The sequence below is a fragment of the Elephas maximus genome, chromosome 7 (genome assembly GCF_024166365.1).
Source record: "Elephas maximus indicus isolate mEleMax1 chromosome 7, mEleMax1 primary haplotype, whole genome shotgun sequence".
Taxonomy (NCBI): domain Eukaryota; kingdom Metazoa; phylum Chordata; class Mammalia; order Proboscidea; family Elephantidae; genus Elephas; species Elephas maximus.
This window is the reverse complement of record NC_064825.1, coordinates 35,990,225-36,014,067: the sequence shown is the minus strand read 5'-3', so window position 1 is coordinate 36,014,067 and position 23,843 is coordinate 35,990,225. Positions and strand designations below refer to the sequence as shown.

The 23,843-nt window shown below is 38.7% G+C and overlaps 2 protein-coding genes across 6 annotated transcripts; one reads left to right on the top strand and one right to left on the bottom strand.

The window, feature by feature from the left end:
- Positions 1 to 1,701: 1,701 nt before the first annotated feature.
- On the top strand, positions 1,702 to 12,532 carry TMEM126A (transmembrane protein 126A). Its single transcript, XM_049891108.1, has 6 exons — positions 1,702 to 1,835; positions 3,364 to 3,424; positions 4,297 to 4,396; positions 9,977 to 10,170; positions 11,493 to 11,607; positions 12,235 to 12,532. The coding sequence occupies exons 2-6, from the start codon at positions 3,394 to 3,396 to the stop codon at positions 12,428 to 12,430; spliced, it is 636 nt and encodes a 211-aa protein (XP_049747065.1). The 5' UTR covers positions 1,702 to 1,835; positions 3,364 to 3,393; the 3' UTR covers positions 12,431 to 12,532.
- Positions 12,533 to 14,407: 1,875 nt separating this feature from the next.
- Positions 14,408 to 21,645, bottom strand: CREBZF (CREB/ATF bZIP transcription factor). 5 transcript variants are annotated; one of them, XM_049891103.1, is made up of 4 exons: positions 20,318 to 21,645; positions 20,031 to 20,108; positions 18,868 to 18,936; positions 14,408 to 17,109 (listed from the first exon to the last, which is right to left on the bottom strand). In XM_049891103.1, exons 1-2 carry the CDS (start codon positions 21,373 to 21,375, stop codon positions 20,093 to 20,095), a joined length of 1,074 nt encoding a protein of 357 aa, XP_049747060.1. In that variant the 5' UTR covers positions 21,376 to 21,645; the 3' UTR covers positions 14,408 to 17,109; positions 18,868 to 18,936; positions 20,031 to 20,092. The 5 variants fall into 5 exon arrangements, with proteins under 5 accessions (XP_049747060.1, XP_049747059.1, XP_049747061.1 ...); XM_049891102.1 differs by having other exon boundaries at positions 18,868 to 20,108; XM_049891104.1 differs by having other exon boundaries at positions 14,408 to 17,106; positions 18,868 to 20,108.
- Positions 21,646 to 23,843: the final 2,198 nt, after the last annotated feature.

The window sequence follows — 23,843 nt, the reverse complement described above, 5'->3', positions numbered from 1 at the left end:
TTGACTCCTTCCTTGTCAGTAGCCCCAGGCATTCCTTGGTTCCTTGGCATTCTTTGATTTGTAGATATTCTCACATAGTGCCTGTCTTCCCCTCTGTGTGTCTCTGTCTATTCTGGTGTTTTGATAACTCAGAAGTAATACAGTTTAGGATCCACCCTATATGGGTATAACCTCATTAACATAACAAAATAAAAACATCCACAGGTACAAGGTCCAGGAATTCAACGCATGTTTTTGAGGGACACAATTCAATTCATAACACTTGCCTTAATATTAAACACTAGCCAAACCAGACTAATTAAGCCCTTCACCTGTAATGTCCTCTATCTCCACTTACTGAAATATTATCATTCCTTTCTGTCCAATTTAGATATCCCTTTTATCTTTTATGTAATCTCAACATACTAAACTGCTTTTCTTAATCCAGAATGGCATTTATTAATTTCTAAACTGACTTCTAAACCTATTAAAATGCAAGTGGAATAAAAGCATAAAATGGAGTTTATGAAACATTAGAACTATTCAGAAAAAAAATGTTATATATAAAAAAGTTATAGTTAGCATCTTAATAAGCTGGTTTTCTCAAACTTTCTTGACATTTATCTTGGAAACTTTTGGATTGAGGGGTAGATATTTCTGAATGGGATTCAGAGCTGTTTTGATTCATTTCTGATTCATTGATTAGCAATGATCAACTAAATTCCTCTCAACCAAGTAATTTTTTGGACTCTTCTCCAGTTTACCTCCTCTATGAAGGCTTCTCCTTTATCTTGAATACCACTTTCTTTAATAAAGCTCAATGATTTTGAAAGCAACCTTCCATAAACATTTTTATTGGATCCTGACAACTGGACAAAGTAATCAAGTCAAGACATCTATTTCTCCTCGTATTTTATGGATGAGGAAAGAGGGTGCAGGGATGAGAAATGAAACAAAGGCCTTCAGAGGCCAGGCCCAATACTTGGGGTTCTCAGTTGTCCTTACTAATGAAGACAGCAGGCTTTCTCGTTTCCACCCAATCCTGCCTTTACAAGTATATTCTGCAGGGCACCAGAGATCATTAGAAAAATAAGCTTCTGCACTTGAGGAGCTCAGATTATGGTGGGAAATCCAACAAGAACATAACAGGCACAGGGAGCTGAAGATGCAAGAGACCTAAAAAAAAAAAAAAAAACACCAATGGAGCAAAGAAATTTCAGCTCCTTTTTCATTTTTTTTAACCTGAGCATCCGTGGTGTGTCAAGGGCTATGCACTTTAAATATACCCCACCATAAGGTGTAGACTATTAACTAGGAAAAAAAACAAAACCAAACCCATTGCCGTCCGGTTGATTCTAAAAACCCACAGCGACCCTATAAAACAGAGTAGAACTGCCTCATAGGGTTTCCAAGCAGCGGCGGGTGGAGTCAAACTGCCCACCTTTTGGTTAGCAGCCAAACGCTTAACCACTTCCGCTACCGGGGTCTATATCAACTAAAAAAGGTTAAAATAACCTGCCCAAGGCCTCACAGGTAGGTTTTCAGTGGAAGGGCAGGGTTTATATCCACCCAATTTCACCTCAAAATTTCATTTTCCACCGGCTCTATCGTGGGGAACCTGCGTGAAAGCAACAAGCGCCTACTGAGCCCGCCGAGCTCCACCACTCAGCGGCCCAGAAACTCCCTCGGCCGGAAGCCGCCCACTAAATCCTGGGAGCCCAATCAACCTCCCGCCGAGTCACGTGTCACCCAAAGATGGCTGCGCCCGGGCCGGATGCGCCAAGGTTGCCTTGAGCCCTGGCGTGGCTGAGGAAGACCAGGGGCGGGAACGGCTGCTGAAAGACGGGGAGCAGAAGGTACTGGCATTCGGGGGAAAAAAAAAAAGGAAAGGGCCCAGTAAATGTCCCGATATCTGAGGAAGCCCGGCGCTATAGCGCGCTAGTCGCCGGCGGCATGCTAATGGGGTCGTGGAACTGGGCCGCGAGGGAAGGAAGGGAGTCGACCCTGCGGTGCTGATAGTCTTTTCACTTTGCATCCTGGAAGGAAAGATCGGAAAGATACTTAGATTAAGCCAATACAAGGAAAAAAAAAAAATGCCATAGATTGAAAAACCTCCCGTTTACTGCTAATTTACAGTGACTTTGGCCAAATTTCTTACCAGGCCTCACTTTATACATTGCATATCCCTCGGAACTCTTCTCAGAGCAGCGTGATAGTGATAGCTAATACAAAAGCCTTTTGAAATGATCCTAGTTTTTAAAAGTGGCATTACCATTTATAGGAATTTTTGCCACAAGGGGACTGCCTGATCAGGACTAGACATTAAGGGTGACCCTTGTTAACAGGGGAACCCTGGTGGCATAGTGGTTAAGTGCTACGCTGCGAACCAAAAGGTCAGCAGTTCGAATCCGCCAGGTGCTCCTTGGAAACTATGGGGCAGTTCTACTCTGTCCTATAGGGTCGCTCTGAGTTGGAATTGACTCCACGGCACTGGGTTTGGTTTTTGGTTTTCTTGTTAATAGGGAAACCCTGGTGGCTTACTGGTTAAGAGCTACGGCTGCTAACCAAAAGGTCAGGTCGGCAGTTCGAATCCAACAGGTGCTCCTTGGAAACCTTATGGGGCAGTTCTACTCTTTCAGGATCGCTGAGTTGTAAGGAACTCCAAGGCAGGGGATTTGGTTTTTTTGTTTGGGTTTCTAATACACGGAGCCCTGGTGACAAAGTGGTTAAGAGCTTGGCTGCTAAACCAAAAGGTCGGCAGTTTGAATCCACCATCCCACTCCTTGGAAACCCAATGGGGCAGTTCTACCCTGTCCTGTAGGGTCACTATGAATCGGAATAGACTCCGGGGGAGAGTTTGGGCTTTTTTGGTTATAGACATACTGTAGAAATGGCTAGTTTCCATCTCACCAGTATGCAGAGCAAGTCTGCATTAAAGTCCAGAGATAATTTTTGTGCACTTTTTTCCAAATTATGTCTTACATGTAATAGGTACCCAGTATTTGTTAAGTTAGTCAGTGTTGCAAATTAATCTCATAGCAAATGTATGGTGATGAACCAAGAAAATCTGATGTCATAAAACCATGTTGTCCTTTGCTGTTTTCCCTGAACTTTTGCTTTTCTTAACTCTGCTACCCTGAAATCTGTTGTTTGGAGAGCAAAATCTTCAGACCAAAAATCATTCACCATCCCACTGCTCTGACATTGTCCCTGACCCATGCAGCAACCTACTGGCCTCTGGGTCAGATACAGCCTGTGGCTTGTTTCTGTAGGGCCAGCCAGCTAAGAAGGGTTTTACTTTTAAAGCGTTAAGGAAATTTTTTTTTTTGACAACCTATGTATATATTGCACAAAATCTAAAATATTTACTATCTGACCCCTTAGAGAAAAGTTTGCTGACCCCTGCTCTAAGGTATGCCCGGAAGTGAAATTGGTGGGTCATCAGGTATGTATCGTCAACCCTATAAAATACCAAATTATTTTTCAAAGTGGTTCTACCAATCTACACTTTCACCAGCAGCACATAAAATGTTTCAGTCGCCCATGTTCCTTGCCAGTAATTGAAATTGGCATTTAATTTTAGCCAACCTATATACTGGTATTTCACTGTAGTTTTTTGTTTCCCTGATGATAATGAGGTTGAGCATATTTTCATGTTTATTGTTTGGTTTTCCTCATTTTGTGAAGTGCAGAAAACTCTTGTCAAAAACTCTCGTTTGCCTTTTTCTTGTTGTAAGTTTTTATATATTCTGGTTTCTAACTAATCCATCGTCAGCTGTATTGCTAACATTTTCTCCACACTACCTTTATGGTACCTATTGAGCACAAGTTCTTAATTTTAGTATTCGTTTTATCAGTCTTTTATGTTTAGGACTGTTTGCAAACTTAAAAAATGTTTTCTAAAGATTATGAAGATACCTGTAATTTTAGAAGCTTTATGTATCATATTTTAATGCAGATAACACACACCTTCTACATCTGTTTGCCAGCCGCTCTGTGAGGTGTTTTTGTAAGCATGCTATGCTAATTTTTTTTACAGCAACATGTTTTAAAAAAAAAATTGGCATAGCAGCACTTATGAAAATACCTTGCAAGAGGGAGGGCATAGTTGGCAAACAAATGTAGACGGTGCATGCTATTTGTGTAAAATATGGTATTATCTTTCACATCTGGTTTCTATTTCACTTAGAATAATTTTGGGTAGAGGGGATAAGGTGTGTATGCATTTTTTTTTTTTTAGATTATGAACACGAATAATTCTTTTGTTGTTTTTCTATAGATATTATTAAAAAAGTACTTTCATTTGCTTTTTTTAAGGCTCCAAGATGGAAAATCATGAACCAGATGATACTATCAAGGAAAATTTAACTCTTGATATTATAACCAGAAAAATTAACCAACTTCCGGAAGTAGAAAAGTAAGATACCTTAATTTAAAAATACCTTTTACCAGGTGGATTTTCATCATCGATGTCATTATCTCAAATTTATTTGGTTTAAGTATAAATAACATGGAATATCAGAAGGAAACCCAGAGAGGTAAACCACTTTGCTCAAGGTCACATAGCTATTGTGGAAGTTTAGAAAGTTAGAAGTATCATTGGACATAATGTAATTGTATGAAGGTTCAATTTACAATATAATAAAATGTAAACATTTAGAAATCACTTAAATAACAAAACTTTAAGATGACTTTTAAATTAGACTTTAACTCACTTTTATCATTGTATGCCTCTCAGTCTAAAGGAGGACTGTGCAACACACATGGCTAGACTGGGGATGTTTGAGAAATGAAGTAATGGGCAAAAGATCTTTAAGATATTAAAGATGAAAAAGCTATATAGGGAACATACTGATCTTTAAGACAACATAAGCAACTATCATGCACTTCCACAAAATGTCCTTAGACCTCCTTGGGAGTAAAGAAGGCCTCTCTTGACTAGATTACACTTAAACCAAAAAGCTGAGCCCTAAAAGGATGAAGAGGAGCCAGCCAGAGGGTGGAGGGGCAGGGAGCATTTTAAGCAGGGGGAATGGCCTATGACGAGGACACAGGACTGGAAAGAGTTTGTCATGTATAAAGAACCAATGTAACTGGAGTACAAGGGAATTGCACGTAAAGTTAGAGGAACAAGAAGAGTTTTAAGCAAGGGAGTGATGTAATCCAGATAACATTTTTAAACAATGTTCCAGTTTTATGGGAAATAGTTTTGAAGTAGGAGAAAAAGGAAGTAGGAAACCAGTAGGAAACGTGGCATAATAATCCTAGTGGGCGGTGATGGTAGGGTGGTAGCAGTTGGGATGAAAAGATGGATTTGAAATATATTTTGGAAGTATATTTTTACTATCTTCAGGAATGAAAACTACAGATCCCAATCTCGCTACCACTTACTATTTACATAAGGAAGAGCCTGTAAACCAAGAACTTGGTGAGATTTCATAAACTGTAAATGTCCTCATACCCCTTTATGCACACACTTTTGTTTTCCTGTAGTAAATAACAAAAACTCTTAAAAAGGGCCTGTTCATGTTTCTAGGCCAGCAAAGTGGGAAGAGCTGAAGACACTGATCCAAAAAAATTGAATAGATAGGTGGTTTGAAAAGAAAGCAACCTGTGTCACTGGTACCTTCATCAGAGGAAAAAGGAGAGCATGGGGAAGTAAGGTGATCTCAAGCACAACTTAAACAGGGCAATGGCAGCATCCCATTATCTTTTCCTTGTTGCCTTTTCCTGTACTTGCCCATTTATCTATCCTGGTTCTCCTAAGTTTGAATCCTTACCCTTCTTTTTATTATCAAACAGATACGTCCAGTATTTATTTGAAGTTAATTGTATGAAATTTTTTTTAATATCAAAAACTTTATTTTCTGATCTTCAGAATTTCATGTATCATATTTACTGCCACTTCTTAAATTTGGTTTTATATTATCCAGTTATTTCATATGTCTGTCTTGCCAGTGCAGTGCATCTTTTGATTTGTTGATGCTGCTTCCATGGCTGTTGATTTTGGATCCAAGTAAAATGAAATCCTTGACAACTTCAATCTTTTCTCCATTTATCATGATGTTGCTCATTGGTCCAGTTGTGAGGATTTTTGTTTTCTTTATGTTGAGATGCAATCCATACTGAAGGTTGTGGTCTTTGATGTTCATTAGTAAGTGCTTCAAGTCCTCTTCACTTTCAGCAAGCAAGGTTGTGTCATCTGCATAACGCAGGTTGTTAATAAGTCTTCCTCCAATCCTGATGCCCCGTTCTTCATGTAGTCCAGCTTCTCATATTATTTGCTCAGCATACAGATTGAATAGGTATGGTGAAAGAATACACCCTGACGCACACCCTTCCTGACTTTAAACCACGCAGTATCCCCTTGTTCTGTTCGAACAACTGCCTCTTGTTCTATGTAAAAGTTCCTCATGAGCACAATTAAGCATTCTGGAATTCCCATTCTTTGCAATGTTATCCATAATTTGTTATGATCCACATAGTCAAATGCCTTTGCATAGTCAATAAAACACAGGTAAACATCCTTCTGGTATTCTCTGCTTTCAGCCAGGATCCATCTGACATCAGCAGTGATATCCCTGGTTCCACGTCCTCTTCTGAAACCAGCCTGAATTTCTGGCAGTTCCCTGTCAATATACTGCTGCAGCCATTTTTGAATGATCTTCATCAAAATTTTGCTTGCATGTGATATTAATGATATTGTTCTATAATTTCCACATTCGGCTGGATCACCTTTCTTGGGAATAGGCATAAATGTGGATCTCTTCCAGTCAGTTGGCCAGGTAGCTGTCTTCCATATTTCTTGGCATAGACAAGTGAGCATCTCCAGCGCTGCATATGTTTATTGAAACACCTCAATTGATATTCCATCAATTCCTGGAGCCTTGTTTTTCGCCAATGCCTTCAGAGCAGCTTGGACTTCTTCCTTCAGTACCATCGGTTCCTGATCATATGCCACCTCTTGAAATGGTTGAACACAGACTAATTCTTTTTGGTATAGTGACTCTGTGTATGCCTTCCATCTTCTTTTGATACTTCCTGCATTGTTTAATATTTTCCCCATAGAATCCTTCACGATTGCAACTCGAGGCTTGAATTTTTTCTTCAGTTCTTTCAGCTTGAGAAACGCTGAGTGTGTTCTTCCCTTTTGGTTTTCCATCTCCAGCTCTTTGCACATATCATTATAATACTTTGTCGTCTTGAGACGCCCTTTGAAATCTTCTGTTCAGGTCTTTTACTTCATCAGTTCTTCTTTTGCTTTAGCTGCTTGACGTTCGAGAGCGAGTTTCAGAGTCTCCTCTGACATCCATCTTGGTCTGGTCTGTCTTTCTTTTTAATCAACAGCCATGGAAGCAGCAGTCAAGAAATGAAAAGACTCATTGCATTGGGAAAATCTGCTGCAAAGGACCTCTTCAAAGTGTTGAAGAGCAAAGATGTCACCTTGAAGACTAAGGTGCGCCTGACCCAAGCCATGGTATCTTTAATCGCATCATATGCATGTGAAAGCTGGACAATGAATAAGCAAGACCGAAGAAGAACTGACGCCTTTGAACTGTGGTGTTGGCGAAGAATATTGAATACACCATGGACTACCAAAAGAACGAACAAATCTCTTACAAGTAGTACAACCAGAATGCCCCTTAGAAGGATGGCCAGACTGTGTGTTACATACTTTGGACGTGTTGTCAGGAGGGATCGGTCCCCGGAGAAGAACATCATGCTTGGCAGAGTACAGGGTCAGCGGAAAAGAGGAAGACCATCAAAGAGGTGGACTGACACAGTAGCTGCAATGAGCTCAGGCATAACGATTGTGAGGATGGTTCAGGATCAGGCAGTATTTCATTCTGTTGTGCACAGGGTCGCTGTGAGTCAGAACCGACTCAACAGCACCTAACATCATCATCTTGCCAAGTCGTGAGCTGCTTTTTTTGAAAAGATTGACAGGGGCCTGCTAACTAATAGCAATTATGTGCTTACTGAATTATTGACTAAAAAATGTGACTTTAACCATGTTGTTGTTGGGTGCTGTCAAGTCAATTTTGACTGATAGCAACCCCATGTGAACTGCCCCATAGATCGCCAAATGGAACTTAAAATCTGAATGGGAGACAGCAAACTTTGCTGTTCAGATTCCAGTTGCACTACTTGTTTTCTTAGTGTTGGCAAATTATTTACTGATCATTGGTCCCTATGACTAAAATAGGGATAATACGTATTTCACAGAATCATTGTGAAGATGAAATTCTTATTAGAGGAAATGCTCCATTTCCCATCCCCTCAGCCCTCACAAAAAGCCACAGGTCTTTCACATTTACTTGTTCTTTGTGGTTATTTTATTATATTTGATAGGTTCTCTAGTATCTTTTGTACCGTAAGTTCCTAAATAGTCACTTTTGTACTGCCATTACCATTTGTATAGATTTCTTATAGGTTAAGTTGAAATATCTTTCATCCTCCAGTAATAGTCAACTACGAATACCTTGCAAGTAGAAAATAATTATTTTGTGCCTTTGGCATCAAGTCTGCTGCATGTAGTAGGTACTCACTGAGTGAATGACAGGCGCTGTTACGATTTCAAAATGACATATAAGAGATGTAATACATTCAGTGATGCAGGAACTCAATTAGGAGTTCCTAGAAAAGCTGTTTTGAGGTAAGTAGTTAACCACACACATTGGAGGGGGACCATGAGGCTAATTTGGCTAGTTAAAAGAAATGAGGAATTTTGCAAGGCAGGTAGCAAAAAAGCTAAGTGGTAGGCTGAATTGTTTGGAGACTAAATTTTCATTATCCATCTATAATTCTAGGTAATTTTTCCAAAATTAAACAATGTATAGAACATGGGTTAAAAATTCATACATACCCTGGCTTAAAACCCATTTCTACCACTTACTATTTTAGGTCAACTTATTCTTTATTTCAGTGGGTTATTGTAAAGTACCTAGCACGTACCCATTGCCACTGAGTCAACTCCAACTCATAGCGACCCTATAGGATATAGCAGAATGGCCTCCATAGGGCTTCCAACGCAGTTATTTTTACAGAAGCAGACTGCCACATCTTTCTCCGTGGAGTGGCTGGTCGGTTTGAACCACTGAGCTTTTGAATAGCAGCTCAGTACTTTAACCACTGCACTACCACCAGGGCTCCTTACCTAGCACATTAAAAAAATAAAAAAACCCTGGCCGTTGAGTCGATTCCGACTCATAGCGACTTTCCATAGGCTTTCCGAGAAACGGCTGGTGGATTCGAACTGCCAACCTTTTGGTTAGCAGCCAAATGCTTAGTGTTCCTTCAATGTTAGTATTTCTCCTGTCCCACAAACCTGGCACTAATGCTTCCGGGAAGATGAAAGAAAACATATTTACTCTACCTTCTGTGTGTCAAGTGCTGTTGAAACCAAATTGTATCTTTGTATCCATTTCCTTCAAGATGTTTATAGATTGATGTGAAGCTGAGTATTCTAAGTCCATGATCACGATATAGTACCACCTTATAATGTGTTGTATCAGGTGAGTATTGAGTATTATAGACCAGAGGAACAGAATCCAAATCAGACTTTTGAGAAGCTGTTCTCTGCTACACAGTTTATTAGAAATTAGAAATTGCTGCACTAATTTCTAAAATCTAAACATATCATTGTGTCATTAAGTGTTGCCCAAATTTGAAATCCTTTTAGAATTAAGGTCTTTATGTAAAACATAGGGTCCATAACCTGGTGGTACAATTTTGGTTAAGCATCTGGCTGCTAACCAAAAAGGTCAGCAGTTCAAATCCACCAGCTGCTCCTTGGAAACCTTATGGGGCAGTTCTGCTCTGTCTTACAGTGTGACTGTGAGTCAGAATCAACTCAATGGCAATGGATTTTTTAAGGGATGTATGTTGTATCCAGTTAATCACAAAGTCCTAGTACACTCTGTAACATATGCTAAAATCGAGAGATCTTACACACAGAGAGAACTAAGTTTTTTTTTTTTTTTTCCCCCACCCACAGGAATCTGCTTGAACATGGATCAGCATATATTGGACTTAATGCTGCTCTCTGTGGCCTCATAGCCAACAGTCTTTTTCGACGCGTCTTAAATGTGACACAGGCTCGGGTAGCTGCCAGTTTACCAATGGCAGTGATTCCGTTTTTGACAGCACAAGTATCTTTTACAGGTTTTATAAGTTTACCTTTGAGTAGAGGTAAATTGTTTCACCTTCAATATAAAGTCTGCCCTGGTATATATTATTTGCAACATCTAAATATTAATATCAAAAGTAGCTATGTAACATTTGAATAAGATTGAACCTTACTAGCATCTCCACGTAGGGTGGAAACTTAATTTATATTAGCAGTCTGTCAGCAATGTAAGATGCACATACACAGCATTTTTACTTTATCTAGCTTATCTTTCCCATGGTGTTCATTTAGAGTAAGAAATATTTGGAAACCTTATTTTAAAAAAAAATGCTGACTACCTTGAGCTTTTAAAAAACACTTTGTATTTTGTACAGAAGTTCCTGAAAGGGAAAAAATGTTTTCATGAGAATAAGACTGTATAGTAATCTCTCAGAGCACTAAATGCATATACAAGAATTATCGAATGAAGATTTGATTTCCTTTTAAAAATTTACCATACATGCAGAGTGCTTTGAATTTGAAGCTAATCTTGAAAAATCATCCAATTTCGAATAAAATATTGCTATACAATAGGGGTTAGAAGGGGGTCCTTCTAAATTATGTTCAGGTTAGTGCTGCTCTAAATTTGTTTAAATTGGTCCAGTATTTTGTTCGAAAGAGTTTTTGATCAAGGGAAACTTACTGCCCGATGAACAAAACAGACCAAGTGATGACATCAAGTTATTTACTTTCTGTTTTTAATATGCCTTACACTTATTTTGGAAACAAATAAGGAACCCTGGTGGCATAGCGGCTAAGAGCTACATCTGCTAACCAAAAGGCTGGCAGTGCGAATCCACCAGGTGCTCCTTGGAAACTATGGGGCAGTTCTGCTCTATCCTATAGGGTCGTCAATGACTCGATGGCAACAGGTTCGAGTTTTATACTCATTTTGGAAATAAGGAGTTTTATAAAAATAAAGTCAAAATATATAATGTAAAATAATAAAATACAGACAGCTGTCTCAAAGAAGTTCCCACAGGTTACAAAATTTCTTAAAGACAGAGAAATATTAGTTCAAGTCTGCTGATAGAAGGCAACTACAAAAAGTTAACTGTGGCCAAAACCCTGACATTAAGTTCAGAATAAATCAGAGAATTTTTCCTAAGGTGGTCTTCATCAGTTATTCCTGGCTGTTTAGCTTACTCATACATGTTAATATACCTTTCAACAGGCCTTGCAGAACTGTGTTTACTGTATTAGTTTATACTTTTGTGTAGTATATTTGATGACAGGAGAAATCAGCAGAATCTGTGATACATATAAAGGTACCTTGCATTCTCTGCATCATGTTTACTTGACTATCTTGTTCTTCATTTCCAGAACTAAGTTATTTATTTCCTAGGTAATTTGAGCTGTGAAACTTGTACTGTAACAAGGAGTGGGCTGGTTGGTCTTGTTTTTGGTGGTCTTTATCCGTTTATCTTGGCTATACCTGTGAATGGTGGCCTAGCAGCCAGGTAGGATTCTTTTACTGTTTTCTCATCATCACTGAAAAACTTTAATGTGACTACCTAGATAATTTAAAACAGCAAATATATTTTCCATTTTAAAGTATATTAGACCAAGAACAATCCACTTTTTTTATTTGCAAGAGCTAATAAGATGTTTTTTCCTTATAAATAATCAAATACTATTTCTCAGGAATTTAAAAACATCTCCAGAACTTTATCACACTGTCTTTTAGTGTGTAGTTGAGACTGTTAACCTTAATCTGGATTAAATGTTAACTGATACAGTACTATACCTAGTGTCAAAGCTACATATACACACAATGTTCCTACATGTTTGAGTACTTCCACCAAAGAAAATTTCATCAGAAAATATTTAGCTATAAGCCTGCTGCTTCAAAGTAATTGATTATTCTCTGATGAACTCTTCTGCATCAAGCAATCTATGACACACAAGCCTCCTGAGGTGAACTGGAGAAAGGAACAAAAGAAAACGGTACCTTTTAGAAGGAATAAGATAATAGCATTGCTTTAATTTTATCTAGTGTTTTAAGACTTCTAAGATTAATATACATTGTATATAGGCTCATGATACAAAAAACTTTTCTGGTGAAACGTTTCAATGTTTTCTTACAGATATGAGTCAGCCCTGCTACCAGAGAAAGGAAACATCTTAACCTACTGGATCAGAATTTCTAAGCCTATCTTTAGAAAGATGCTATTTCCCATTTTGCTCCAGACTGCGTTTGCAGCATACCTTGGGTCTAGACAATATAAACTACTCATAAAAGCCCTTCAGTTACCTGAACCTGACCTAGAAACTCTGATTTAAAACATGTACACAAAAATAAAATGGTAAAAATAACCTATGTTTAATGGATGAATAAACAGATTTGTAATTATGAGATATTACTTTGGGATCTACAAAAAGCTACACAGGACAATAAAAGGCTGAATCCCAGTAAAGACTACCTGCTTAAACAAGGATACAACTTCTCTCTTTTGCCCAATATTCTCTTCCATCTAGCTCCCTCTACTCCTTTACATTAGGCATTGAGTTTGCGCTAGAGGAAAAGATAACCATATAGCAGTTTTTAATAAAGACCTCATGAAGAAGCCAAACAGGAATGAAAATGGGGAAAAAAAAAACCAGTATGCTATAGCAAATGTTACTTATAATTCATTTTCTAAATTCAAAGGGTTTCCATGGGCATTTATTATTAGTCCATTGAATCTTAGAATGTATTTAACGACCTTCCTCACCAAAGATCAATTCATTTTCCTCACACCACACACACACCTGCTCCCATTATCGAGTCGGTTCTGATTCACAGCGACCCTATAGGGCAGAGAAGAACTGCCCCATAGGGTTTCTAAGGTTATACATCTTTTATGGACACAGGCTACCACATCTTTCTCCCATTGAACAGCTGGTGGATTCACCAATCTTTTGGTTAACAGTTGAGCGCTTAAGCACTGCGCCATCAGGGCTGTTAGTCTTCCTCAAGATATGTTTATTCAGGCTCAGCTTAAGTAGTTATGATAGAGCTACCAACTTCCAAAGTGTAACCTTTTATTTTTGGAAAGCTGGAGTCTTAGAAGATGTAGCTAAGTTCTCTTTGTAACTTCCATCTACTGAGATAGTTGTTTGGAATCACAGACCTGAGCCTCTTTTTTAGCTATGCAATGCTAAGCAAGTTAACAAACCTCTCTGGCCTTCAACTGCCTCATCAGTAACCTGATTTATGGTTGGTATTATATTTGTTGCTAACATAGCACCTAATACATCAGGCACTCAAATGGTAACTATAGTCTTTCCTATTTCTTCTAGTTTTGCTCTCTGAAATATCCAAGTCTATTCCTAATTTCCATGCAAGTTTTGTAAAACACTACATAACAGCTTGTCCAGCAATGTCTAACAGAACTTTCTGTGGTGATGGGAATGTTTTATATTTGCATTACCAATATGATAACCACTAGCCATAGTGGCTACTGAGCACTTGAAATGTGGCCAGTGCAACCGAAGAACTGAGTTCTTAAATTTTTAGCAACACATAGCTAACGGCTACAGTCCTGGGCAGCACATGTCTAGACTAATGCTTTCTCATGAATCAATCCCAGTCATCACACAAAGTACCTAACAAATCTTAAGTGCTGTTCGAGATCATATTCATGAGCATCTTACTACTTCCTCCAAATGGAGTGACATACCTGTTAAGTAATCTTATTAAAAACATAAAATGACAATTTAGTCTATTGCCTAGAAAAGGCAGCTTCAGGAATGAATAGGCTACAGCATCTCTGAAGGAAGACAGTAATGCAGTGCTGCCAAAGATTTAAAATTCAAGCGAAATGATACATTTTCAAATTTTCAGAATGCAAAGACTATTTTGTTCTTTCCAAAGGACATAAAATTTATTCTCTCAGAAACTCACATAAGAAATGACCCCAATTATGAGGCAAAAAAAAAAACTGCCTAGAAGACTGAAAGGAAATATGCCAAAAATGTTTATTGTGGATATTTTCTGGGTCATGGAATTACGATTTTTTTCTTCTTGATGTGTTTCTGATTTTCAAAGTTTTCTATAGTATGCTTTACTCTTATAACCAGAAAAAGTATATTATTTAGAAGGAAAAAAAATTTACCTGGTTTTTCTACAAGGTGTAAAATCAAGACTGAAAGCTCTCCGACTCAGTTATCTGTTTACCTGTATTCTGTCACTTCTTTATTACAGTGGGGGAAAAAATGAGAAGTAACTCCTGACTTTATAAATTAAAACCCAAATTACTGAATAAGACCCAATAATACAGAATAATCAACTTTTAGGTAATTCAAAACCTGCTGATTCAACTGTTCGATAATTTAGTTGTTTTCTTAAACATTCCCACAATACATATTCACTAGCACATCATCTATAAATGGGTTCAGTGGTTTATATAACCCAAAAGGATTACTTTCTAACACCTGTCCTCTACCACATATTTCTTAAGCCATCTTTTCATTTAGTAGTAATGGGCAACATAAGCAATAAAGCATGTTATTTTAGATCTGTTGCTAAAAAATGTACCAAAATTTTTGGTCAGAGGGCAGATAAGTGACGTGAACTTGCTGTGATTTGCATCACAATTTAAGGAAGCTTTCAGTCATTTGTGCTTAAAGAACACTGCCTCATTCAGTCTGAAAGATAAAGTTTTTAATAGTACAGTCACAATAAACTATTTAAATCGGTCTTTTACAACTTTTACTTTGTATAGTTATTTGGCTTTAAAAAAAAGGAGGGTTCATATTATGTTTAAATTGAGATATATAGTGTAGAGGGGTCTAGGAAATTGTCCTCAGTGGGTATACAAGAAAGAATCCAAAGGCACATTCGAAACAAAGTTGAACTACCAACAAAATACAAACTATGAATATTAAACAAAACTACACAAATGTTCAAAACACCATTCGTAACTAGATTGTTAGATTCACTGTGAAAACCAGGGATTTTCAACAAAGTAAGTAATTCTGGGTAAATTATGAAATTATAATTTAATAGTTGTGAATTAGTTTCCTTTTAAAGAGTGGGCAAAATAATTCTAAGTGAGCAACCTTAATTGTACATACTGGGGAAAAGTAAGTAATTAGGAAAAGAATACCAGTATCAGCAACCAAAGCAATGAAAAGTTAGTGGGCACATTCCTACTAATTACCATCTGGCAAAAAAAAAAAAACTTCAATAATATATGATTTATGTTCCTAATGATAAACTAATTTACTTTCTGGAAATAAAATTTAAATTATCTCCAGCTTAATTTTTCTGTACTTCAAAACTCTGAATGTGAATGACCATTTTACAGTCTACATCAGAGCTCGGTCCGGCATTATAAAGCAGTAAGGAGTGACTAGCTGAGAGAGTGTAAAGGCTACACATAAAGGAATTCAAATACATGAAAAATACTGTGCTGGCCAAACAAACCACTCTGCAAGTTTCCAATGGAAGACCTCCCCTTTCTGATTCCTAGCCACAATGGTAAAGAAAAAACAGCACAGAAAGATGATAAATATATAAAAACTTGATCTCAAAACTTTCTATTAATAGTGGGTCTGGGGGAAAAAGACACTTGAACTTTCAAGAGTCATCAGATTATCTGAAAGTTTGACTAAATTAATGAGACCTGAAATTACCTTCAAAATGCTGAACTAGGCAAGCATATATTTAGAAAGACAATTACTTATCTGTGAATTGTCCACTCTGTGTTCTATCAAAACAGTAGTTAGGGTCACCAAATAGTGGTGGTGGCTAAACATTTGGTTGTAGAATTATAAACAGCTATGCTATCGGTCATCAGTCACGAAGTATAAGCCAGTGAGAATGCTCTTTGCTGCCTGGCTTCACAGGCATTCAGTACACTCAGATTACAAGAAACTGAGTGGATTTAATAAGTTTTGTACCATACTGTACAATAACCAACTGTATGTATTATGATGAATCATTCTGGAATGAAAAGAATAGGAGTTTCTCCTATCCTCTCAAACTTCTATCATTTGCGTACTTCCCAAATGAGTCAGTAAAATAAAGTGACTCAGGCTAGACCAGGTGAAACAAATGTATTAACATAATCCAAAGAAAATGAAATAAAACAATCCAGAGTTCTTGGGTGTTTTTTCACACTTACAATAAGCTGGAAAAATATTTCAATTAAGTAAAACCATATGCCACACACACACAAAAAAAGCTACTCCCATCATCCAGAATACTAAAGCCCTTAAACTAGACACATTTTAATATCGAACAGTAGAAACTAGGATGCCATTCATTAGAAACCTCAAAATAATCACAGAACAGTGTCAAGTACTCAGAGAAAGCTGAAGAAGCCAAGACCTCAGAAGAATCCACATGTCCTGGTACTTCCCTGAAATGCAGTTAACTCTACCCACACACATTGAACCGTAATCAATTTTTTCAAAAACGTGGTTAAGAGCTTTACATTAACTTTTATATTTTACTCAGGAAGGTATCTGCCTGTACTTGAGATTAGCTCTCATGTTCCAGGAAATAAATACAAATTCACGATATGCCTTGTGCTCACTGATGCCCTGTTTATATAATTTTAGTCCACTAAATGTAATTCCACAGAATATGTTCTTGGTAATGTAAAAAATCTAATTCCTTCAAGAAATACTATCATTCTCTTCTCCAATGGATAGATACAATTTTTAAAAAGTATGTAGAGAGCTGAGTATCACTCCCATGAAAGACAAAAAAAAAAAAAAAAATGTATAATTTTGTTCCAAAATTTAGTCTTACATATTTCTATTAAGTCTTTCAAGGATTCCAGAGAATCTTTTCATATCTCCATTTCTGGAAAGTGAAATCAATATAGAAGTAATTTGGGAACTTGAAAATGGCATTCATTTTTTTCAGCAGATGCCAAATTTTTGACCGACATGGCTCCCACAATTACTTTGTTACCATCAGTCCAGTCAGTTAACAGGTTGTAGCAAAAGATTCGTTTTTGTAGACACTGCTGTTTAAAGAGAAGAGAGAGAGATTAATTTAGTGATTATAAAATGCACAAATATTTAATTAAAATATTTTGAACACTTTTTGTTGGATTTATTAGCAGTGTGACTCCACTTTAACAAATGTAGATTTTTTAGTTAAGTCTGGCCAAGGAAGTGCAAAAATAGTCAATATGACAGCAACAGTAGGGCAATAATATATGTTAGTTCAGTTAATGTATGAATTCCTACCACCATCAGAAAACAAATATAAAAAGCTACATCTTTAATTCTGTACCATTTTACCATTTGGTATATTAAGCCTAGGAACTAGAGGCACAATTAGAAAAAAAAGTTCCTCAAATACTAAATTTTCATCCATTACAGTAAACAGACCAAAACCTGAAAATTTCAAAACAATCTATTTTCCAGAAATCTCCTTTATCCAAGTACTAATCATTTAGTACACAATTTTCTAAAAATAGGAAGACAACAGCTTCATATTAATCATAACTTTTTTAATTAACAAGTAGTGGATAGGACACTTTGAGATATTGCTTACTACATACTGAGATAAACAGATCTGTTATAAATTCAGAAACCCATTTACAGTAAAGTGTGCTTACACATAAATATGACCAAATTTATGTAAAGCCCCAATAGGTCCTAAGTACATGCAATTACCATGTAAAAACAAGACCATGAAATTGATGTAAAAATGACAAAATCACTAAGTCACCAAAATTAGAAAAAAAAGAGAATGAAATGGAAACAAAAAAAGACAGTTAATAAAACATAAGGAACCTAACAAAGTAGCTTTAAAAATAGGACATACTAATTTTTCCATTTTCAGAAGTTTTGAATCAAGTATTCCCAAAAACTGCCATTTATAAAATGACATTCTAGTAATCTACACTCCAATTTCAAAGCATTCCAATTTAGAGAGCTTTGACTACTCCTTTCCCCAGCCCCAAGCTTCAAATAATGCAGGGAAAACAACAATTAGAAAGAAAATATTCCAAGGGAATGGTGTAATCTTTAGAAAAACACACTTTCTGCTTCCAGAACCTTTTAAGACCCACAGTCAGCATTAATAACAATCATTTTTCCTACATCCATCCATTATTTTCCAATGTCATGTTAGAGATGAATAAATTCTTTGAGCCCATAAACTGAAAGATCAACAAACCTGGTTTTATTATGACACCATATTTTTGTCATTGGTACTGCACAAAATTATATACAAAGAAATATATACAAAATGTTCAAGTATTAGTTAAATTTCAATTCAAGGCTTCTCTTTCAAAAAGCTACATTTAACATATTCCATAAAGATAGCACAAATTAGTCATTTCAAATAATTTTTCCAACTACTTTTGGTTTATATATATAATTCAGTAGGCACTAAAAATCCATGCAGCTGCATTGTGAGGGGCTTGCTCCTGCGATTAGGTATAAGCAGGTTCATCACTCCAGGTTGTGAGTTTGGCTACTACCCATTCATGCTCAAGTGCAGTAGATGATTTTACAAAATATGCTGTGGTGCACTGGAAACCAGAGACCAATTTAGGTCTCAAATCTTATTATCTAGCAACAAAACATTTACAGTTGTGCAAGAACAAGGATTCCATTTTCATAACCAAATAACAACAAAATAAAACATTTTATGCGTTAAGATAGCTTACATCTTTGGACTGCTGGAAAATACTTAGTTATGAACATTTTAAAAACAAAAGACAGCAGAAGCCCTGATATTACCTCTTTTTCCTCATTTCTTATACTACCTTTTAAAATAAAGCAGGAAATGTGGCCAGCAGCTGGTCCCGTCTCTTCTGCCCCAACAGCTGTATCCACTTTAGCACAAAGAAAAACAAGGATGCTAAATACGTATATACTTTATCAAACAGTGATGTTTCACAAAGAATTTCTTAATGTGTCTTACACTGAAGGACACCATAACTCAATTGATACAACTGGATAATAGTAACAGTACTTCAAAGAAAGAATATGTCCATCTTTGGAAAAATTGTGTCAACTGGGTCATTTAAGTGGCCAAAACCACTGAATTTTGAAAGCTATTTTTAAATAGGCCAAATGCTTTTGAATAAGAACAATTAAGATTCTTTGTGAAGCCTCACTTTACACTTCTTCATTCACATTTCACAATCTTCATTATTTAGTCATACAAACATAAATTTAACCTAAAATTTTAATACATCAAAAATAAAGTTATTCAACAATTTATTCATACTCAGTGATACAGTAATCACTGTGCTGGTCCTCAAAGAAATATTTCATCAACCATTTTTTTTTCTTTCTCCAGTTAGCTAACACAGGATTCTGATACGTATATTAACTTCCAACTTCTCTAAAAGTGAGAGATTAAAATCTGTTAATCTGAACAGATTGTATTTCTATATCTTCTATTGAAAACTAAAAGGCGTTCTTAAATATTTAAGAGATTTCTGTCATCTCCAGCAAAATAGCTATCACATTTGTGCATGCCCCAAATAACCTGTATTGTCAACCTCTGAAAAGTTGCTCTAAAATTGGAATTCCAATTTGCACCTTGTACAACTCGGAAGTTCCATCCAACTTCACCTGTTTCACTGTATCCAAACTGTATCTCTATAAGCAGGTTTCAGTGTACAGTTGGAACCGATGTCATCCAAGGCCATGTCCACACTGGGGACAGAAGAGCTAGGTACACGCAAGTTTGAACAAGGGGACACATTAACAGCTATTTCAATCAGGAGAAGCATCTTAAACACATTGACCAGCACAAGTCTGTTTCCAGGGTGGACAGGGCCCAAATCAGATTCCCCTCCCACCTTCCAAAAAAGAAAAAAAAAAAAAAAATATCACACACGCACACACACATATTGAGATGTTGCCCATTAGACTAAGCAGCAGAGCATGAGCGTTACGTGAAGAGATGGATCCTTACCAGGTTGTGAGGCGGGAACGACTGTTCTGTAACCCCTACAACGGAGCCTGGCAGGAAGGAAATCACCTAAAAAAGAAACTGTCAGAGAGATTTAATAGTCACATGTTATCATTTGGAGTTGGTTACAGTGTCACATTCATGCTTTTAGCTAAACACTTAAAGATTCAATATTACTTTTTTCCTCCTCTGAAATGTGTCCAGTGAAGATGTCCCACTAAGGTGTTTTACATGGTGTAAGGGAGTTGAAAGGGGTAAACGCGGATAAAGAGCAGATTACTTGACCCTACATTTTAAGAGAAGACGACGCCTTCCGGGCGCACGCCGAGCAGAACTCCACCGACACCTTATCCTTGTCCACATGAAGACACACTCCTCCCGCTGAGTCGTCCTCTTCCAGCAGGTCCTGCTGCTGCTTTCCCACCGGCAGAGCGTAGTCGTGGTCACCGGCGGGCGAGTCTCTGAAGAGAGAAGTGGTCAGTCGCAGTCCCACGCCGCTCAGCCGGCTCAGCAGGCGAGCCAGTCCGGTCTCGTTGGCTAAGACGGCCCGTAGGTAGCGACTCTCCTCCTGCAGTGCTTGCACGCGTTTGCCCAGCTCCCGATTCTCGGCCCGCAGCTCCTGGTTCTCGGCTGCCAGACCCCGGACTCGACTCTCCAGCCCCATCACGTACTCCTTCTTCTTCAGCCGATTAAGACGGGCAGCGGCCGCCGCCGCCTTCCGGGGGCTCTTCGTCGCTGCCTGGTGGTTGTCGTTACCGCTGGTGCTGCCGCTGCAGCCGCCGCCTCCGCCCGGAGACTTTCTCCGCCTCTTTTCGCCGCTGCTACTGTCGCTGCTGCAGCCTCCGATACCGTTTATCAACCTCTGCAGCAGGTCGGAAAAGCGCTGCATCTCGGCAGCCGCGGCCTCGTCGTCATCGTCCCCTCTCCACAGGCCACCGTTTTCCGAACCGCCGCCGGACGAAGAGAGAGGCCCAGGCGAGCTAAGCCCAGGCTCCAGATGCCAGTCCGGTTGCCGGGGGTCCAGCAGATCGGCCAGTTCCAGCCCAGACAGAAAGTCCATGTCCTCCGACTCCTCCCTCGGGACGCTAGCGATAGCCTCCTCCTTCATCTCCTCGGGCGAGGGCGCGCGCACGGCCACGCCGCCGCGGCTCCCCCTCCCGGCCTCCAACTCGCTCTCGTCGCCGCGCGGCTGCCTGCGGCCGGGATATCCGGCCGCCGCCGTCTCCGCCGCCGCCGCTCGGGTCAGGTCCGGAGGCCGCGAGCAGGCCGCGACCGGCGCCGGACTCTCGCTGAGGGTCGGGGAGTCACTGCCCGAAGCCGCCAGCAGCTTGGTCAGGCTATGCCTCATGGGGCCCAGCGGCGGGCCCACGTAGGCCCCGGCCCCTCAGACCGGGCCTCGCGGGCCCCACGGACCCCAAGCCCCAGCGTGGGGAGCAGGGCGCTGGCCGGAGCGAAATGAAGGGGAAGGTCCGAGTACCCTCCCGCCTCACTTGGCCTGTCGACCCCCCGCCCCGGGGCGGGGGGCGGGGAGGAAAGACGGGAGATCTAAGCTGCAAGGCCGAGCGATGACTCGGCCGCGCCACCCAGACAACGACCTGGCCGGAAGTCAGTCGTTCTAGCCCAGCCCCTCCCACTGCGTTTCGCGCTCCACCAGGCTCTGGTATCGCGAGAGTTCACGGAGCTCTGGAGTGGGAGTAATTCCTGGGCTCCAATGATGTCATAGTAACCGCGGCAAAAATAACAAAAGCCCGGATTTGTTGAAAAAGGACTCTACCCTCTGTGTCCTTACTTTTTAACCCTCTACATTCTACTTTCCACTTCCAGTGGTACCACTCTCACTTAGAATTTACCTTCTAGATACCAAATTTATGAATTACCGTCAGCAGCGTTAATAAGGAAACTGAGGTCCAGATTGACGCGTGATAAAGCCATGACAAACCCCCCCACGATAAGAATTATGTTAGCCATAAACTCGTTTAAAGTTTACTCTGTGCAAAGAATTTAACTTCACCAAAAAGTAAATTAGTCTTTGCCTTTGTTTCCTGAGAAAATAATTCTAAACCTTTGGCATTCCCTAAGCAGTTGAGGTGCTTTATTTAAAAAAACCTCCAGAATCGGGGGGGGGCTCCACCAGGCTAGAGACAACATAGAAACCTAATGCCAGCTCTGTACTGATCTCAGCACGGGGGGAGGAGGAAGGTAGTGGCTCCATCAATCACATTAATATTAAAAACCCGTTGCCGTGGAGTCCATTCCGACTCAGAGCGACCTCACAGGACGGAGTAGAACTGCCCCATAGGGTTTCCAAGGAGCGCCTAGGTGAATTGGAACTGCGGCCCTTTTGGTTAGCAGCCTTAGCTCTTAACCACTACACCACCAGGGTTTCCACGTTAATATTAGCCAATGGTTAATTTTCTATTTCCTCTTTCTAAAAAAAAAAATCCTCATTGTAACTTGCCTGAATTGAGCGATGTTTTTGTTTTGTTTTGTTTTTAACAAACAAAATGGTCTCCCTGTATGCATAGAGATTTACTGCTGAAATAAACCCTAAAAACAAACGCAGTGCCGTCAAGTCGAATTTCTTTAAGCTTTGATTACTTTTTAAACAGCACTTACCCTGGTTTTCTCAGGAGTTTAAGACTGGTAACCAAACCATTCTTGAAATTTCTCCTTACTCCCTTCTTTTATAAAACAAGATCTTTTCACTCAAACACTGCAGAGTCCTAGAAGAAAGATAAATAAGCAAATCATTTATATTTAATTTTTTCCAGCTTTTTATTATGAAAATTTCTATAAAAACAGAAAATATGAAAGAATAGTTCAGCACCCACTCTGATTTAAAAGTAGTACCCACTAACCAGATTCAACAATTGTTAACATTTGGCCTTATTTATTTGTATACAAATGTTTGTAAATATAATTTTTTTTCCCTAACACCCCAAGACACTTCACTCCTAAGTACTTCGGCATGCATCTCTTAAACTAAGGCCATTCTTCATAAGCATAATACTATTAGTACCAACTCCATTTTTAAATAGTCAATCTATCAAAATTTTCTTCACGGTTTCTGGTTTTGGTGTTAATCTACAAAAGACCTCCTTAGCCCAAAATAACACTAATATTCATCCATATTTTAGCAGTTTTTAACAACATGAGTTATTTAAATCTTTATTTCATCCAGAATTTATTTCAATACAAAATGTGAAGTAGGAATTTAACTTTTCAAAAGGCTATCTGCCATAATAAAATTTGTTAAACAATCTGTGCTTTCCCTACTGATTTCCCAGCATGTATGCCATGTATTAAATTATTACATATACTTGGATCTATTTCCGTTCTTTTTCTTCTATTCATTGATCAGTCAAGTTATTCTGGAACAAAAACCATTCCATTTTTATTGCAGTTTTATAATATATTTCAATGTGTCATAGGGCAAGTCCCTCCTGTTCCTTTATCGGAATTTTCTACCTCTACATGAATATTTATTCTTCCAGATAAAAGCAAAAAAAAAAAAAAAACCCTTTGCATTGAATCGGTTCTGACGCATAGCAACCCTAGGCATAGCAACCCTAGACGACAGAGTAGAACTGCCCCATAGGGTTTCCAAGGGGGTGGCTGGTGTATTTGAACTGCCAGCCTTTTGGTTAGCAGCTCTATAACTTAACCACTGTGCCACCAAGGCTCCATTCTTCCAGATAACTTTAGAAAATTTTTCAATTTCAATTTCACTAAATGTGTCTTATACAATTTTTGCTACTGGAATGGATTATTTCTTTTCCTTTATATTTTCTAAATGGCTAATGCTGCTATATAGGA

Coding starts and splice junctions, on each gene's coding strand:
- TMEM126A (XM_049891108.1), top strand. CDS start 3,394: ATGCCCGGAAGTGAAATTGGTGGGTCATCAG. Junction 10,171..11,492: donor AAGTTTACCTTTGAGTAGAG/GTAAATTGTTTC, acceptor TTTATTTCCTAG/GTAATTTGAGCTGTGAAACT. Junction 11,608..12,234: donor AATGGTGGCCTAGCAGCCAG/GTAGGATTCTTT, acceptor GTTTTCTTACAG/ATATGAGTCAGCCCTGCTAC.
- CREBZF (XM_049891102.1), bottom strand. CDS start 21,375: ATGAGGCATAGCCTGACCAAGCTGCTGGCGGCTTCGGGCAGTGACTCC.